The sequence below is a fragment of the Mytilus californianus genome, unplaced genomic scaffold, assembly GCF_021869535.1.
Source record: "Mytilus californianus isolate M0D057914Y unplaced genomic scaffold, xbMytCali1.0.p SCAF_13, whole genome shotgun sequence".
In the NCBI taxonomy this organism is placed as follows: Eukaryota; Metazoa; Mollusca; class Bivalvia; order Mytilida; family Mytilidae; genus Mytilus; species Mytilus californianus.
In genome coordinates, this window is record NW_026262615.1 from 23,029,664 (window position 1) to 23,049,807 (window position 20,144).

General features: G+C 32.4%; 2 protein-coding genes across 3 annotated transcripts in view; both read right to left on the reverse strand.

The window, feature by feature from the left end:
- The window catches only part of LOC127723377 (F-box only protein 10-like), a 105,190-nt gene that overhangs the window by 18,094 nt on the left and 66,952 nt on the right, over positions 1 to 20,144 (reverse strand). The gene's annotated exons all lie outside the window — the stretch shown is intronic.
- LOC127723380 (uncharacterized) lies at positions 545 to 4,240 on the reverse strand. Of its 2 annotated transcripts, none has more exons than XM_052229966.1 (2): positions 4,110 to 4,240; positions 545 to 2,623 (listed from the first exon to the last, which is right to left on the reverse strand). In XM_052229966.1, exon 2 carries the CDS (start codon positions 2,614 to 2,616, stop codon positions 943 to 945), a length of 1,674 nt encoding a protein of 557 aa, XP_052085926.1. In that variant the 5' UTR covers positions 2,617 to 2,623; positions 4,110 to 4,240; the 3' UTR covers positions 545 to 942. The 2 variants fall into 2 exon arrangements, with proteins under 2 accessions (XP_052085926.1, XP_052085927.1); XM_052229967.1 differs by having other exon boundaries at positions 545 to 2,659.

The following is a 20,144-nucleotide window of genomic DNA, read 5'->3' on the forward strand; positions in this document are numbered from 1 at the left end:
ACAAAATGTTACTTCCCCTGTAAACACTAAAAACTAGATCTTTTCAATGTTTGTCCCATTTTAGCAAGGACGCTACCAATTATAAATTCACGGGAAAACGTTCTGATAAATAATAAAAATAGAAATAAACTGAAATAAAAACAAAGCTTCCATTTAATGTTATCATTTCCCTCCTTAAAAAGAAAACGACGAGTACAGCTGACTAAAGAAGCTTGGTGTAAAATTGGTTTAAAATGTTGTTATGCGAATAAATTCCTGGAGTACCAACTTCAATTTATTTTTTCATTGGCTGCATACCTCTCTGAAACATGCTAATTATCCGTATACATATGCAGCTAGATCAGAGAAAGTCAGGTATAACATCCAAAAGAATCGATTGATATGCAGCAAAGATTGTCACTTTTGAATTAAAGTAACTAAGCAAATTCAAACGGACCTTATCCCGATGTGAACATCAAATGTGAAAGACCGCAAATATATGTAAAAAAATCGAGAAGATCTTTTCTTAGAATTGTATAAAAAATCGTAAAAAGATTCCTTCTTTATAAGAATATTTATCTTTAGTTTTTTAACCTGCACAGACAGACTTTTTTATTGTTATATTCATGAAATGACAATATTTCTACATTGAATTTTCATGTGACAACATCAGACCGGTGTACTCGAAAACTTTCTTTTGTTCTTTTTTACTAGATTTCCCACTGCAATACGAAAACTGTACATAGTTGTTGAGAGGCTTGCCACGACCAGCGGTATTTTGAACATTGAATTCAAAGCATGGTACAATTATGATTAAGAAGCAAAATACGTTTAATTTGCACCTCGGCACAACAGGTAATTTGTTTTTCTCATCAGTTTGACCATCGACTGCACATTGTAGGGTTTTAATTTTACAGCGAGTGGGCAATACCAAGACTAGGTTGATAAGTGTATTCGTATGTTTTAAGAGGAAACATCAAACAATAATGATTTTCCTGATTCATTACACACGAGAAGAAGGTTTTTGTCACAATTGTAATAAATAGCTACTGGTTTGTGAAGTTTGTCTTCTTCTGACAGCAAAATTCGGGAATCTGTTCCATTTTTTCCAATGAGTATTACTGTATTATTTTTTCTGCATGTCACAAAAGTATTACCAGAATTATCGTTTGCAATGCCGAGTGGGAAACTCGATTCTTGACAGTCAAATTTCCAATGTACGTTTCCATTAAAATCACAACAATATACTTCATTAGTAGAGTCTTGTGTCGCAAAGTAAAGCCTATCATTAAACATAGAACAATATGTTGCAGGTTCGACTAGTGATAATGTTGATAAAATCTCACCAGACAAATTCAAGACCTGCACCATTTTATGATCACAGCAAACATAAAATTTTCCGTCCTTAAAAACAATCCCGAAACATCGGTTGGTTACTGGGAATGATCGCTGAATTTCGGAACGATTAAGATCTATTACAACGACTTCTTTCCTCTCCACTAACGTCACAGCAACCAAGGTATTTTCTATTACTGCAGCATCATAAGGCTCGGTTTTAAAATTTAGATATTTCGCACATGTACCATTCCGCTCCCTTAGCATGAGTTTCTTGTTTATCATATCGACTAATACAAGCCGTCCATCTGCCAACATATCACAGCCTCGTATAATATTTCGAGGAAATGTTTTAAGCTTCTTTGGTATCCTTACTGTTTCGATATTCGCCAATTTAACTCGGTTTACTAAATTAGGGGTTGGAATAAAACACTGCATTTGTCGATCGTTCTCAAGGGTAAATCTTTCATAATTTGAAAACGAGATACCTAAAATCCCAAAGTCTGTTATCGCATTTATTATCTTCTCTTGAATCAAATTTAGTTTTACAGTCAGCTCAATTTTGCCTTCGTGAAAATGCTCTGCAGTTATTTCCGTTTCATATTTTTGAACTTTAGAAACCCATTCGTTAATGCAAAGAAAAGTCTGAAAATCAGATGCATGTTGTTTGCTTTTTGCTAATTCGTTCCCAATTTCGCCTACTGAACTTTGCATTTCATTTAGGTTTTTGATAACACTTTTAGTATTTTCTTGATGGACAGTCAACTGGTTAAAAATTTCTTGTTTAAGTAGATCCAAATGATTATTGACTATTGTTTTTACACATTCAACTTCATCAATGAATTCAGCATGTTTACCTTCTATGTGTGTTTTATTTTCGTGCTCGACTTTAACTACCTTTCTAACAATTTCCAAGACATATTTCACTCTATTTTCTAAGTCTTGGAATGCAACCGATTTCTTAACGTTCTTCACTATTTCCTGTAACGGTTTGAGTTCATTGCATTCTTTATGTTGCCCTGTGATACAGAGCTTACATAGGGGGAGACAATGTATCTGGCAATAAAATTCAAACTTTTCCTTGTGAACTTCACATTCTTGTCGAATATTTGAAATAGAGTCAGGTAATAACTGGAAGTCTTTTATAGCTATTGTTTCATGATGCCTTGTCGCTTTCTGAACTTGATGTTTTTCCTCACATTCTTCACATTTCTTTTCCACACACTCTGAGCACCACACACTGGCAACACGTGTTACATTAAGTTGCAGACAAATATCGCAAAACAGTTTGGGTAACTCCATTATAGACCTGAATCATAAATGATTTTTATGTTTACATCTATTTCTGCAAAAATTGAAAGGTGAAATGTATAACAAACCTGCTGATAAAAGAGCTACAATGTAACAGAAAAACATGCGACAGAAAGAAAACAAGAACCAAGCAATAATGCATAAAAGCAATACAGAAAAAGGAGTAAAACACATCTGACGTAAAATCTCATCAAACGCAATATAAATTAAACATGCGTGATTTTGGTAATGTGTAATCTTAATTTATTCACATACGCATGTATTTTTTTTGAAAAATTTTGCTAATTCAACACTGATTAGATGTGGCTTATTGAAGTACACAGTTTATTAGTAAACTTTTTTTTTATTCGGTTGCTCCTTAGTAAAATTACTTAAGGGGTCGTTGGTATGGCAGGGTAGCTAATCCTATAATTCAAATGATATTAAAGAAATGAAAATAAACACTTTATCAAGTTTGTGAGTCAAACCCCCTTTTCTGTACTTACCTTGATAATTACCTTTCCCGAATATGACCTACCGATTCAGACTTATTACCGGGTTTGTACTAACATGAGCAACATAACGTGTGCCACATGTGGAGCAGGATCTGCTTACCCTTCAGAAGCAACTGAGATCACCCCAAGTTTTTGGTCGGGTTCGTGTTGATCAGTGTTTTGTTTTCTATGACGTGTTTTGTGTACTATTGTATGTCTGTTGTTTTTTTTTTCAGCCATGGCGTTGTCAGTTTATTTTCGACTTATGAGTGATTGTCCATTTAGTATCAATTATCAATCTCTTTGATAAGAATCGCTCAAACCCACAAATTTGAAAGCCTATGCTTTATGAGAACTTAAATTCGCTAGGAGATATATGACCAAACGGGAACTAAAAATTCAAGTAATAACATTGATCTTCGCAAGCAATATCAACATCATAGACGTTTTCAGTAGCTTAATCTCACGACCATACCCATACGTTAAAAGGCGTTTTTGTTTCTACAAATACTACGACAGAGAGGTCAGAATTTACTCATTACAGATACCAGGCTTTTCAAATGTTGTTCGGCAGACGCACATGTCGTCTACCAAAGACTCATTAGTGACGCTCAAGTTTAAAAAGTTAATAGGTCAAATAAAGCGCAAAGTTAATTTTGAAAGGTTTTGCCAAATACAGAATAGAGATATCTTGGTGATAGGAGCAGAAATCACTTGCTTAAAAAATATTTTGAAAAATACATTACTTCTCCACCAATTATAATCAAGGATACTTTTATAGAAAAGAAGGCAATATATTGAATCAAGATATAATTGATGAGGGGCCTAAATAATGATAAATCACAAAGACATAATTCTATTTTAATCATTCTCATAATATTTTTTATGGGGATGATTCAGATTTAATCGATATTTTATATATTAGGAAATGATGCAAGATGAATTTACTCGTACATTAATATACCAGCTCAACAATGCATTTTGATAATTATCAATAAAATTTGCACCTACAATGTAAACTGCCTATATAGATAATTTGTAAACTGCGTAGTATAACATTATCTGTTCTGCGCAAAAAACCATTTCATAATTATTCATGTGTTATTATTTTAAAGAATAAACGTTGTTTTGAACCGTTGTAATATTATAGGAGCACTATGACTTTCAATAAAGACAGTAATGTAATCATTGTAAATGCACAAATGACTGTAGACAAAAGTAAATTATAGTAATTGCATAAACAGTGTTCAAACCACTTTTTTTTTTCTTAAAATGTCCTGTACCAAGTCAGGAATATGGCAGTTGTTTTCAAATAGTCCGTTTCTATGTATGTTGGCGTTTGTTTTGTTGTAGTTCAGTGTTTCTGTTGTTCCATTGTTTTCCCACTATAGTTGATATGTTTCGGTTTTGGTTTTTGACCCGGATTTGTTTTCGCTTAATCGATTTACGACTATTGAACAGCGGTATACTACTGCTGCCTTTATTTATACAACGTATGTTTTCTAATACCCAAATATGAGATTTATGTTTAAACTTTATTGTATTGTAACGTCGACGTACGTGAAATGTAGGTTTTGATATCATAAATTGATATATTTCGACTTATCAGATGTGAGTTTTGGCCCTCAAACGATATTCCATTGACAATAAAAAATAGTCGTTAAAATGAATTGCATAACTTTGTAAGAATGTAATTTATTTACTGAAGTGTATTGATTGCAAGTTATTTTAATGTGCATATTCCGAAGTTGGATAAAGAAGATACAAATTAATGTAAAAGCAAAAATGAATAAATCGCATAAACACCAACCAGAACAATTGGTATCGTTAATGTTATTACCAGCACTAGGTCGATACGATAACTCTGTTGGTGGACTGTTAGTCCCCGAGGGTAGCAGTAGCCAGTACTTCGGTACTGGCATGAAAATACGGATATTGTGTTACAAGTATAAAAATGTGCTGTTACAAAATTTTTAAAATTATTTTAAATTAAGGAAATTTTTTCATCATGCAAAGCTCTGATTTCTTGCCCAGCTTTGGTGTACTTTATGTCCTTTTTTGGTTTATAAGCTATTAATATTTTTTAGTTTAGGATTTTCAAATAAGTTTGCCTCGAGAATCCCCGAAGAGACATTTATTGTCGAAATGTTCATCTGATGCAGAAAAAATAGTATCAGGTACTACATTCCCTCTCCATGTGATGGTGGTTTGGACCACAGGATTGTGTATGCGTCAATTGTGGTTGGATTTATAGGCTCTATTACCGCTGCTGGCTAGCTTTGCAGGTAAAAAGGAAGCCGAATGTGTAAGTCTAAGACTATTTGCCAGTACATAGCCTCTACACTATTCAGGACGTCTACAATGCCTCCTCGCGACAGCACATGTAACTAGGATCTAGCATCCTAGGCATAATTGTAGAGGATCTCGGAGCAGCAAGGGCCACAGAGATGCAGCGCGTAGGTCCATCAGCGTTTGGACATGCCCTTGCACTCATCAAACTTGCCCCAGATATGGGTAAATAGCATTACTGCCTTGTGTTTAGATTTGGGAAAATCAAAGGCTATGGAAGTAAATCCAGAAAGAAAATCCGGGCAGATGGAGCTCGAAAGCCATGGCAAGCAATCGACTATGGGAAGGAAAACTAAGACAGCAAAACTCGATCCTGCAAGTAGTAGGTTTCTTGCATGGCTAATCACTAGGCAGAGTAAACAATAGCTGATTACGGAAGCCAAGACACATTAATCCGGGCCTCAAATGTCGACAGGCCTGAAAGAAGAGGATAGGTAATGTAATGTAACATTCCCTCTGCTCCATCTTTTGACGTTTACATATCTCAATTGATAGTTTAGTTTCATAGTTTATTAAAGAAAATTCAGCCGCAGAAGACTGCGTAACAGGAGCATATCATACACAATATTAATTACAACATAGTTCATAATACAAACAGTATACATTGTTGAATTATACATCTTCAGAAATAAGTCTTTGTTTATTACAGTTTTAAATTAGACAAGCATCTTTTCTACCTTTTGAATAAAAATTGACAGCTTAGACAGCATATATCTATTACAATATTTAAGCATGCCTAGTACTTTTTTTATATGCGGATATTTTAAATTATATGGAGGTATGAACTTCCCCCTTAAATCCTTAACTTCACAATTGGTACATTTACATATATAGTGGTATACATCCCCAAGACCAGCTTTACAAAGTGAACAAATTCTCTCATTTCGCGGTGCATTTCTCCATCTTCCTGTTTCGATGGGAAACTTTGTATTACATACCCTTAATTTACATATATTTACTCTATGACCCCGCCTTAATTTTAACAGATATGGTTCTAAGCAAAACTCTTCTTTAAAGTGTAAATAAAATCCCCCCTTGATGAGGTGTTTATATCAGAGAACCATTTTTGAATAAACTGGTCTTGGAGACGCTGCCTTACATTACTTTTATTATAATTATTATCAACTTGCCCCGGAATATTATATAATTCACAAAAGCCACAATAATTAAACACAGGTTTTACATAGTTAAACCACTTGAAATTATATCCTTCATAAAATTGAGAATGGAAATGGGGAATGTGTCAAAGAGACAACAACCCGACCATAGAACAGACAACAGCAGAAGGTCACCTTCTGAAGGCGTCCTTCAGCTGGCCCCTAAACAAATATATATACTAGTTCATGCTCATTTTATTACCAAAGTAACTTATACAAGTTACCCGATACGTTACCCTAGTTTATGTTTAACTATATATACAGACTTCATAAGCAGGGATGTACTCCTCACACAAAAACTGTTCCCACAGTCTTATGAGGTAAAAACACAAGTTTAAGGGTCACAATCACGAATTGGTTGACCGATATGATATATCTGTGTTTAAACACCTTTTTTGACATGTCTTTGCAGTCTTAGATCTTTAGATACCAGAATAGTTGTCTAATCTGTAATTTTACCAATTGTGTCATATTTCCGATAGTGACATTATGACTGAGTGTGGATACGCATGGCGGGTGATGAAAGTCAAGCATGAGATGCTTACCAGTTCGACCGACCTGGTCTCGCTCCTTTTAGAGTTCATGCGATTCAGTTTTAGTTTGTTACATTGATTTGTCTTCTTAACTAATTGATGAGATTAAGACATCGGTAAACTACTGTTGCCTATATTTATGTAGAAAAAATATCTGAATCATAGACAAATACAAATGAACCTTCCTCAGAAAGACATGTTTAAAGAGTAAGAACAAAGACTGGTCGTCTCGGAATCAGAATAATATGTCCAGGTAAGGTGACATGTTTTTCTGCGGACTGTTACCTTGTGAACTAGCACGTTCAAAAATCCGGCTCAGAGTGTCGGTCTAGTACAAAGCAGGGTAAATATTCATATTACATTAACATGTTCTTGTCCTGAATACGCATATTAATTTGCCGCTATACGTTAAGCAGCCATCTATCATCATCATCATCAATTAGTACATTTAGCTAATAAGCTATTGATTATAGTATATAATTTTTGGGGCTATTATCTTGTTTTATCTTATCTAATAATGTGGAGAGTTTAACTTTTATTAGACAACGGCCCTAAAAGCGTAAGATTGTGTCCAATTGTGTTCCCATTTTGAAGATATTTTTCCAAACGAGTTCTCGAGTATCGCTCGGTAAAACCAACGAGTACTCGACTTGTAATTCTTTGCGGAGTTGACATCCCTAATAAGAAGAATATGCTATGCCTTACTACATTGAAAAAAGTAATCAAGAATGGTCGAAAACTAGTACAGAGATACTTATTTACTGTTAAAAAGATCTTTGTTCTAATCATTATTGCGACTGTGTCATTCATAGATGAAATATGTCATATAAATGGCTTATTTGAGCAATTATGCACAAAATTTTGTTCAAAAAGATGACATATTGCATCCGCTTCCTTTTCACTATATTAACTAATTGCGCAACAAAGAATCATTTATATATTTAATAAATATAATTATATTCATGATATTGTAAGCTTTATAGTATAAGTGGGCGGACAACTTAAGAAAGGTTTATTATCATTCATGTCGGTACCGAAATATCGACTACTGGGCTGATGATACCTTGACATTTATACAAAGGTAAATACTATCTAATGGGTTAATCGTTATCTCGTTTCGATATTCTCCAATGCAACTATCCCCCCCCCCCCCCCCCCCCCCCCAATAGATCCTTTTCGTAGAAACTAGAGTATATCTTAATCAAACGGAGTATATGTGATAATGATGTTATGTGTCAGAACCATTGGCGCTATCATATCTAATTAAAACTAAGACCATAATATACATGTTCGATTCTTTTTTCATGATGAACAAAGTGTCAAAACATAATTGCTTTATATTTTCAGTATAACTCCTGAGTGTATTAATAAACACGACTTCGATATTAAGTAGACCATTAAGTAGACCAGTATTATTCCGACAAAACCTCACATTTTTTTCTATTCTTGTACTTATTTCTGAATATAAAAATAATATAATAACTTTTATATAAAGTGATAAGACATATGGTAAGACTGTATGACTATGATAAGATGTATGAAAATCTTAATTGTAAACAATATTCTGTGTATTTTTTTCACTTGTTTTGTTTTAAGTTTATTTTTCAAAGCTTCATATATGTGATCAAAATGTTTTAAGACCCCTTTACGTAGACATAACAACTTAATATCTCGAGACCTGACCTAATCCAGTTAAACATAAATTAAGAAAAAGATGTACACATTTATAAAGCATGTATGTTTTTATTTTATTTTAATTTTTGAAAACCATAGAATTATTTTTATTCAAAAAAACAATATATATGATTTTAGTGCGCACAAAAGAAAGCATACATTGTGTCAAGAATATATTGTTTGACTGTGTTATCCTTGTATAATGTTGTACAATCTATCATGTAAACAATAGTCAGATAGTTTTCTCGTTAGAATTATTTACCATTTTTCATGTTGGAGCCTTTTATAGCTGATAATACTGTATCGGATTTTGTCATTGCCGAAGGCCGTAAGGTGACATATAATTGCTTGTATCTTCGTCATTTGAACTCTGGTGGAAAGTTGTCTCATTGGCATCATACTACATTTCCTTATTTTTATATTACAAATATAATTAATATTAAGTCTAAATAAGAACATTACTTGGAGCAAGCAAACGACATAAACAGATCACCGGTCAGCCTTTAACAATGAACAAAAGCCATAGCATATAGTCACTTATAAAAGGGCTCGACATGAACAAAATGTAAAACAATTCAAACTAGAAGATTACAATTATTAATGGAAAACAACAAACCAACAAAAGCATCGCAAACGGCAATCACTTACTACAACAACTGAATTACAGGCTCCGGACAGGCACATTATTGAGAATGCGGCGTTGTTAAACATGTTCCTGGGTGCTAAACTGTATTTGGATTTGATAAAATGGCGTTCATATCCATTTTTTAATAAATTCTAAATAATCTTCAGGCGTCTGTAATTAAGTTATCTGTTTAGAAATCAGTTGCAATATTGTTAGAACCTCACAGTACTTTATTCTAGTACACACATTGAGCTGTGATGTGAGTACATATTTAAGGATTTTGTTAAATTGGGCCTGATTTAAAATCAATTAATGTTAAACTGGCCCTACCCCTTTTTTACAAATGTTTTATATTTCTGACGACTAAGAACATGAAACATTATATAGATGGCCAAAAACAGCAAGTTGAACTAGTTTAAGGAATAGTTTGGTTTTTATGTCGTTCAAAAAATTGAAAACAACACGTTTAAATAATTTCATGCGTCCGAAGCGCTTTTCTGGATTAACCTTCATCAGGAACGCTCAATGCCAAACATTTGAAATCCGAGGGATGTATAAGTTCCGAAAGAGCTATATTATAAAAATACCTAAACCAAATAGCCAAATTCATCTAAGGTCAACTTTGCCTGAGGGAGTTGAAACCTTAGTTTCTTTATAATTTCGAAATTTATAAACGGACAATTTTAGAAAAGTTTGTTATAAATCATGTCAGTACCGAAGAACTGACTACTGAGCTGATGATACCCTCGGGGCTGATAGTCCACCAGCAGAGGTATCGACCCAGTGATGTAAAAAATTGAAAACAACACGTTTAATAATTATATGCGTCCGAAGCGCTTTTCTGGATTAACCTTCATCAGGAACGCTCAATGCCAAACATTTGAAATCAATTGTTGTCTCTTCAACTCCACATCTACGTATGTATAAACTGTTAGGGATATAATTATAAATAAATAGAACGAAATTTAACATCATACCATTAGCTGTAAGACACTGTATGATTATTTATACATATTGATTACGTTTTCAAACTTGTAACTTGTCATTTTTATCAAATTTTTATTACCATATAAAAAGAAGATGTGGAATGACTACCAATGAGACAACTCTCCACAAGAGACCAAATGACACAGAAATAAACAACTATAGGTCACCGTACGGCCTTCAATTAATGAGCAAAGCCAATACCGCATAGTCAGCTATAAAAGGCCCCTAAAAATGTAATAAAGTTCAAACGAGAAACTTAATTGGCTAATTTATGTACAAAACAATGAACGAAAAAACAAATATGAAACACAGCAAAAAACGACAACCATTGAATTACAGGCTCCTGACTTAGGACAGACATATATATACAGAATGTGGCGGGGTTAAACTAGTTTATCGGCGCCAAACCCTCCCCCCTTAACCTGTGACAGTGGTGTAACGGCACAACATAAGAACAAACTATGCAAAACAATAAACGAAGTACGAGAAACAGCAATAAAAACGACAACCACTGAATTACAGGCTCCTGACTTGGAACAGTCTATTAACTTTGAGTTGCTATGGTCCATTAATTGTTAAACGTCACAATTTCAATAAACGACATTATGTTTATTTCGCTCACAAAGTGTAAGGCCCATTTTGCTGGATCATTTTTTATAAAGTGGATGACACAAATAAGGAACGGTTCTAGGTACAGACTTGTGTGTGGCTGGTAGAACGATGTAAATAATGGACAGTTCTTGGCGCAGAGCTGTTTGTGATTGGATGAACCACTGAAATAATGTACGGCTAATGGATCAAGATCTTTCTGAGTGGTGACCGACAACTTTGATGTAAAGAGATCGTATTCTTTCTCTGAACTCCTTCACACAAAAGACATAAATTATCGGATCAAATAACGGCTTACAGATCAGACAGACATTACACCAAGCTAGAAAGGTTAATGTTGATTCTACTGGACCTGTATATAAAGAGTAAAATGCCATCACTGATCTTGGTGTGCTCGCAATAAGTGTAACAATAATAATAATTCCAAGTGTTATAACATTCCTTTTCATTGCATGACCATTTCCGGTATCAACGGTGTCGCTGTTAGAATTTTCTAACTTCATCGATTTTACTCTAATTGTCTGTTTAATTAAACGAAAAATTACAACAATGTATCCCAGAATAATTGATGTAATCACAATGACCATCGGAATATCAATAATAAAAACTAAACTAAGTGTCGCTGTTTCTGCAACTGTACACCGTTTACAGCCTGTTGAAATAGTATAAAGAAAGTGGCAGATAACTCCAATTTGAAGGAAAACAATGCTGATCGCCATCCCCTTATCTGACGTTAGGAATAGCAAGGTTTTTTTTTGTTTCGGAAAATGTGGCCGTTAACCGTTCCAAACAGATCAGAAAGCACTGGTAAGCCGAAAATTGAAAAGTTGCAATCATTAAGTGTTGTAGAAACAAACATAAACATGCCGCTTCGTCCTGTTTGTTATATTTCTCTTGCACTAAAACAAGGAATGATAATTCTAAAACAAGCATAACGTTAGTGATACTTTGACATAACACAAGTTTCTGAAACTTAGACTTTCTTATTTTTTTCGAACTTGCTAAAACTAAAAGTGATCCAATGTTCAGTATAAGGCAAAATATACAAATAATGAAACCACCTATTTTAAATCCATCCATATCGACAGGAATCATTTCATTACTTCCTTTCTTTTTATTACAGTCATGAATATATATAAACGGTTAGTACGCGACTACCATAATCATTTATGCCGTACTATAACCTGAAGATGGTTATTCATCATTCAGGTCTGCCATCGCTGACGCAATACATTTTTACACCTTGGCAATACATTTTTACACCTTGCCAAAATAGATTGATTCGTACATGGTTACAATTTATATAATTATACTGGATTATAACTGGTTGATCATGGTAGCCTGTGTATTGTTAAGGATGTCAACGAGTACTCAAATATTGGTCGGTAGAAACGAGAATACCAACATGACACTCGACTAATTGATTTCCTGTTAGAATGATGTCGCCTTCTTTTTAACAATAAAATAGATTTTTTAGAGCGCCTGTCGGATTAATCAAAATGAAATATGTTTCGAATGTAAGCGCTTAATTTTCATTTACAATTCCACCGAAAAGAGGTGTGCTATGCTTACACATTTGTCTTAGCCATTCCACCACCTTTGTACCGTCAGAGTTAATATTGCTAGTTACGTAATAAAATGGAAAATCCTTCTCTGCCACAAATAAGCTGGCAAGATAATATTTCTAAAATAGAGCACACTCGTTGCATCCTGTGGTGACCCTAACAGAATGATTAGATTAATCATCACTTCTTTGTTGATTATGAAATGTGTTTTCTTTACAATTATTTAATACTGTTGTTTGGTCTGGTTTGACTTTGTAATAATTTTTCAATAGGTGTTATTGATTAGAATGCAACTGTCATAAAAGTGAGAGGTTTAGCTAGCTATAAGGCCAGGTTAATCAACAATTTTCTACATAGGAAAACGTCTGTATCAAGTCAGGCATATGACAGCTGTTTTCTATTCGTTTGATGTGTTTGAGCTTTTGATTTTTGCCATTTGATAAGGGACTTTCCGTTTTTTTAATTTTCCTTGGAGTTCGGTATTTTTGTTATTTTACTTTTTGTTCACATAATTATTACATGTTGTAAACGAGCTATCAATTATGGTATACAATTCCTATGACTCTTATCTATTCCTACATAATAATGTTGAGGGTATTACGTCAATCAGACAACGACCCTTAATACTCAAAATGGGCATGATTTTGTGTTTCCATTTTGCAGATATTTTCAGAGCGAGTACTCGAGCATCACACTGTAAAGCCAACCAGTACTCGATAAGTTATTCTTCCCCGAGTTAAAGCCCTATTGTTTTTCCTGTATTGTCATTCATCAACTGATTATCGTTCTTTTTTAACCATCGCCGGAATTTATATCCACAAGGATAGACCACTTTTAAACTGTTTAACCTGGTATTTGCCAAAACGTTTCTTTACACCTCACGGAGACGCTTGATCAGTTGTGCGCTTTACTAAATGCTGTTATCTGTTGTTTGCTACCAACTTAATAACGAAAGAATTATGAAATTACATTGAATTTTTTACACAATGACCCCATTGATATTTTATGTAATTAGACACATCGTTTTCACACGACGTTTTCGAAAATACTACTGTCAACCTGGGACTTAGATACTAACAGGATTAGAATCTCGTCGGTTTTTCCTTATGATATGACCTAATTTCTTGTCTTCATAAGATTTATCGAGACTTGCGAGGATTTGGAGAGAAAGATGTCAACGGCTATGTAAATTTACGAAATAATTCCAAAAGATCGTCATAAACGTTTTATTGTTGAATATTAAACGAAACAAAATATAAATTGTCGTTAAGAATGACATATAAAAGAGAGATTTTCAGGTTGCGAAGTGATTTAATGCGTTGTTAAATGATTTATGGCTACCAAAGCGGCCGTTTGTATTTATTACTCCTATGTAGGCACACTTCTGTAACGTTACGTTTTTTTTATTAAGACAGAAATCAATTTCATGACATTCCATCAATAATTATAATAATGATTTTCAACTTAGAAAACAATTTGAGATCAACACAAACATATTTTATTTAAATTAATTGTTTTTAAGATTATAAATATTTAAAAGAAAATGGCAAATAATTTCTCATTTGAATATATTGTCTGCTTGACTTCTATATATTTGTAGAAAAATTCTTGAAAATCCATTTTTTCAAATCATTATTTTTTTATTGATGTATGTCAATATATGATATATACGAACTCTGACTATTAATTTTGAAATGTTTGGTTTATAATTAAAAAAGTTACCTATTAGGTCTCTATGTTGATTTTATTTTTCTAGGTAGTAAATACTTGATGGAGTAAGTATAAAGAGTCTAACAGCCTTCCAATCTAAACAAAAACAACATACATGTGCTTTAGAAATGTCTGTTTCATTGTTTCATGTGACTTTACACATTTCAATGTTAAAATGACCTTAACTGATCAGTTAACAAATTTGAATTTCAGTTGAGTTTGATGTTATGTGATTGTTTAAATGTCTCATCAAATAACAAAGTATTCTCAATTATCCAATCTCTATAAGAAGAGGCAAATAAGATCAAAATGAATATAGCATTTTCATTTGTATAAAAACCTTCATATGCTCTCAAAATACAATAATGTTATTTTCAGTCATAAAGGTCTTTATCATTGTTATTTCCAAAATTTGTATTTTCTTATTTTCCAATAAATTGTTTTTATGCTTTGCTGGTCAGGAGGTGTGCACTTTACAAAGAAGGAAATGTTTATTCTGTTAATTTTTCTTGATAAATGATTACAGGGCCTCTTTGTTTTCTTGTAAAAGTCACCATTCTAAAAGCATGAAAGGCTTGCTCTTATAGAGTACAGAAATATTTATTAAATCAAATAAAGGCAAAAGATATTTCTAAACACACTTTTTAGGAAACAAAACATAAAAGAGATCTTGTTATAATAACTGTAATTTCCAAAATCATCTATGAATATATGTTTGTTAACTCATAAACTGATTTAAAATCAATAATCATATCTATAAAGAAAAAGATGCACATTTTTTATTGGCGTCCTTAAATGTTTAAATATGTAAAGTCACATGGTACAATGAAACAGACATTTAAAGCACATGCATGTTGTGTTTTTTTTTTTTTGGAAGGCTGTTAGACTGTTTATACTTACGCCATCAAGTATTTACTACATAAAAAATTGAGATTAACATAGAGACCTAATGGGTATCTTTTTTTATTAAAGACCACAAATTATGAAATCAATAGTCAGAGTTCGTATATATCATATATTGACATACATCAAGAAAAAAAATAATGATTTGAAAAAATTGATTTTTTAGAATTTGTGTCTTCAAATATATAGAAGTCAAATGGACAATACATATGTCTCAGAGACATATGATTACACAGTATGACATATGTATTAGGTGTGAATTATCTGATTACCAGATAAATCATAACATGTTCTAATGGGTTTGAATTGACACCTTGTACACAGGAAGTTGAATGGTTACTACACCCCAAGACTCCTAACTCTTTGAAAACAATGTGAAATAAGATAAACATAACTCTTATGGTATAAATAATTAGGATTTATTAATTAGAGGGGAGTATATTTAGTATAATTTAATTCATCAATGAAAATAATTTTACAAAAGAAAACCGCAAATTGTTGGACAGAAAGTCAAAGGATAAAAGGTGATATTATATATTTTTCAATTGTTTTTTTTCCTTGTATATCTCTGTTAATAATAAGAAAATAGAAACGAAAAGAAAAAAAGAAAGAGTATTATAATTGCAATTGCCGTTTTATCTACTAAAATATACTTTCTGGAATTAGTTAGATATTTTTAACATTATTAAGTCAAAAAGATGAAAACAACGTGTTATAAATTTCATGCGTCCGAAGCGTTTTCTGGATTGACCTTCAACAAGAACGCTCAACGCCGAATACTTTAAAGCCAATGATGTATACGAACATAAACGGTTGAAGAGCTATATAACCAAAAAGGATCTAATCATATATATAATTAGATGACCCAACAATGAAATCGATACGATTGTCGAATGACAAGTCCCGTCAATATATTATGTCCCAGTGCCAACACTGTTTATCATCGCCACCGGAAATTGGGTACCAACGAAGCGTTCAGAAAGGAGAACAAAAAACATCGTAAGAATGCCTTTAATTCAAATCATTTCTTCCGTTTTGAGGGGGTTACCGATCATGGAACGACTTTCTGATACATAATGCTTTAATTGTTTATGCCAACAAATAGCAAACACAGACAAGATTGTGTGTTAATCTCCAAAAATGTGCACTTGGTACCAGAAAATATCTAGGTTGATCGCCCTCCGACGTCCCGTTGGCCAGATATTCAACAGTTTTTTATTCTTTTTCCAGAAAAAGTTTTAGATTATGATAGTATGACTTCATATTTACTGAAATTTGCTGTTTAAAAGATGTTTTTTTACAGAATGTAGGTAAAAACGAATCAAGCCTAGGGTACGGCAACTTTTTCTTGTTTACAGATTTACAGTACGGCAACTTGTTTTTCAACTCTATAGCAACTTGCTAGTTTTATGATATTCATATGCCGTCCTTTTCAAGAAATAGTGCAAGAAGTTCAAATACCTTATTATACATTTGATAAAAATACAATTCGATTGACGGCATTGTAGATTTATACACAATGGTAGGCTACAATGTACATAGCCCTATTAGATCTCAGCCGTATACAAAACAATACATGTTTTCCAGATGTATACATTTTATGTCAATATTTTATCCGTACTAACCATAAAAAACGTTTAATGAACTGTCCATAAATAAAACAATTTGAATTATATCATTTTTATAGTTTACATTATAATTCCTATACATCAGAGATGAGATAAACTGAAATCTGTAAATTCTTCTAATAAAAGGGTAAGTAGGGTACACTTTCACATTAAGGGGTGCTTTCGATGTTTTTCCTATATTTTAAGGTTAAATGTTAATTTTTAAACACTATTAATTCATATTTCTATAAAACCTAATATATAGGTCAAACTCTATACCTATATATGGGGACGACCAGACCATTTGATATGCTTAGGGGGTGGAAGGAGATTTATTTTTCGGATTCATCCTTTATTTGCTTATTTTTTTCCGCGATAAAAAATAATTTTCAATTCCATATACATGTGTTTCCGGCATTTTGTGCTGAAAGTTATTCATTTTCATCCTGTCTTGTGCAAAATTATTTATTTTCAATTCTTACTAGGCCAAGATATTCATTTTTATAATTCCCCCTCCCAGAAAATCAAATTGGCATCCCGTAAGTTTCAAAACAGAATGCGTGTTTGAAAAAAAAAGTGCTGCTAAAACTGTTTTTGCAATTGCAAGTCTTACTTGCATTGAAAAGTAAAATAACAAAAAAACAAAAATAACGAACTCCAAGCAAAATTCAAAACGGAAAGTCCTTTATAAAATGGCAAAATTACACATCAAACGAATGGAAAACAACTGTCATATTCCTGACTTTGTACAGGCATTTCCTAATGTAGAAAATGGTGGAACGATATATATCATTTTATTTGACACAATATCAAAGTCTTATTTGTTAAAAAGTACTACAAAAAGAGAAGTCCAGCGAATGTACCCCACTCCCCCGCATCCTTTCTACCTACCCCTTTTAATTAAGGCCAATGGAATTAACAGCAGTCTTTTATTTTTCTATCTTGAAAATATGAAGTTGCATTTTTTCTTTTATCTTTGACTATTAGTCTTTGGTTACCACACATGTTTAGTCTGCCATAATAGTAGTTTGAATGTTTAATGTACTACAAAAGAACTGAATATTCTTAGTCGTCGGTTCCATTGCGAAATTTCTTTTTATCGAATTATATTTTAGGCACTGACCGTTTATTTTTTTAAGGGGGCATGGTTTTCTCTCGTGACAAACATTTTGTTTTCGACTTAAATAAAAAAAAAGCTATTTTAATAACAAATTATTTCGAAACGTAATGTATTATTCATTTTCCCCCTAATTTTCAATGGTAAAACAAAGTATTTTGTTCACTTTCCTTCTAAACAAGGAATTTATGAAATCATTTATTCATGAAATTTAAAATCAAATAATACATTTAAAAAACACCTCCACATAAGATGTATGGCCGGTGTTTTATTGAACTTTTTGATAATGCACCCTTACAACAGTTGTTAGAGGTATAACGACACATGAATATATTTAGGATAATTAGGTTAACGAAACAATTAATGTTTTTGTCTCTCAAAACACAACTTCCAATAAGGCCGTTACGCAATGATAACATCTGCATGAAATTAACGGCCTATATTTTAGAACATTTTTGACTATGTAGTTTATTTCGTTTATTTGTAAGCTGGTAGCGGATTGACATGTACATCATTTATCCCCAGTTATTATCTATATAGTTATTAATATAATCTTTACATAACAGTATATTGCAAGACATCGCACAGAAAACAAGTTGTTGTTTTTTAATTTGATGTACAACGCCCTGCAATTCGGCGTAGAGTAAACAATAGCTGTTTATGTCCATATTCTTTAGAAAACATCTTTTTGAAAGCAAATTTCATTAAAAATGTTACACTATCATAATCTAGAAATTTGTCTGGAAAGATAATGAAAACAGTTGAATATCTGGCCATCGGGACGTCGGAGGGCGATCGACCTTGAAATTTTCAGGTTCCAAGTACACCGTTTTGGAGTATAACACAAAATGTTGTCGTTGTTTGCTACTTGTTGGCATAAAAAATAAAAGCACTATATAACAGAAAAATCGTTTCATAAGCGGTAATCTCATCAAAACGGAAGAAATGGTTTAAATTAAAGGAATTCTTACCGTTTATTTGTTTCTTGTTTCTTTCCGCTTAGTTAATATCCAATTGTTGGCGATGACACACAGTGTCAAGCATTGAGCGAGTATCTTCCTTTTTTACTAGATTGAGAGATAGAATAAGGAACATGTTTCGAACAAGAGAGGATATCAAATACGGAAGAAAAGAAATAAAATTACATTATGGGTTTGCAAGAACCAATGAACAACTATTGCTTCATGTTGACATAATGATACTGCGAAGCACTCCGTGCCTTTTTAAAAAAAATGGTACAACTAGGTCATCTTAAGATTTAAAGTGTGCGACAGAAATTTAAATATGTATTACATAAACAACATAATGAAAGATCAAGTGACATTTTAAAGACTGTATCATATATCATATTTTAAAGACATGTACATCAAATTAATATCAAAACATAGAAAGACTTTGTAGTAGAGAAACAATGATTAATCAAAAAAGTAAAACAAAAATAACGAACTCAAAGGCAAATTCAAAAGGGGAAGTTCATACAAACTGACAAAATCAATCAAATATGACTTTTCATTCATTGATTTAATATATGTCTTCATCAAATATTACCATCATCATATTTTCTTGGACTGTTTGCTATTTAAACCTGCAAAATAATTTTTAAAATGCATAATCATTGCTTGAATGGTTAATGGATTATCTAATACTAAATTATTATTTTTGTCTATTGAAAAGTAAAATAAAAAAATACTGAACCCCAAGGTAAATTCAAAACCGAAAGTCCTTTATCAAATTGCAAAATCAGAAGCTCAAACACATCAAACGAATGGAAAACAACTGTCATATTCCAGACTTGGTACAGGCAAATGCTCACATATGATACTTCCTTTTGATATCATGTTTCTTTCGGTTTTTTTTTTAAATTTATTATTAATACATGTATTCTTTCAATTATGAACCACAATTCCTCTTTCATCTAGAATATGAATTAACAAAAAAATCTTACCGTTTTAATGTTTTAGAATTTATACGTGAGAATAACATCATGGACTACTCCTGATTTTATTTATTTCATTAATTTGCTCATATAACTTTCTTTAAATAGATCATCACTCTGCAGTCAAATAGGAATGTCATATATAACTTTCTTTAAATAGATCATCACTCTGCAGTCAAATAGGAATGTCATATTTCTTTAAATAGATCATCACTCTGCAGTCAAATAGGAATGTCATATTTCTTTAAATAGATCATCACTCTGCAGTCAAATA

What these genes read in the sequence shown, in the direction of transcription:
- LOC127723380 (XM_052229966.1), bottom strand. Translation starts at nt 2,616, where the DNA reads ATGGAGTTACCCAAACTGTTTTGCGATATTTGTCTGCAACTTAATGTA.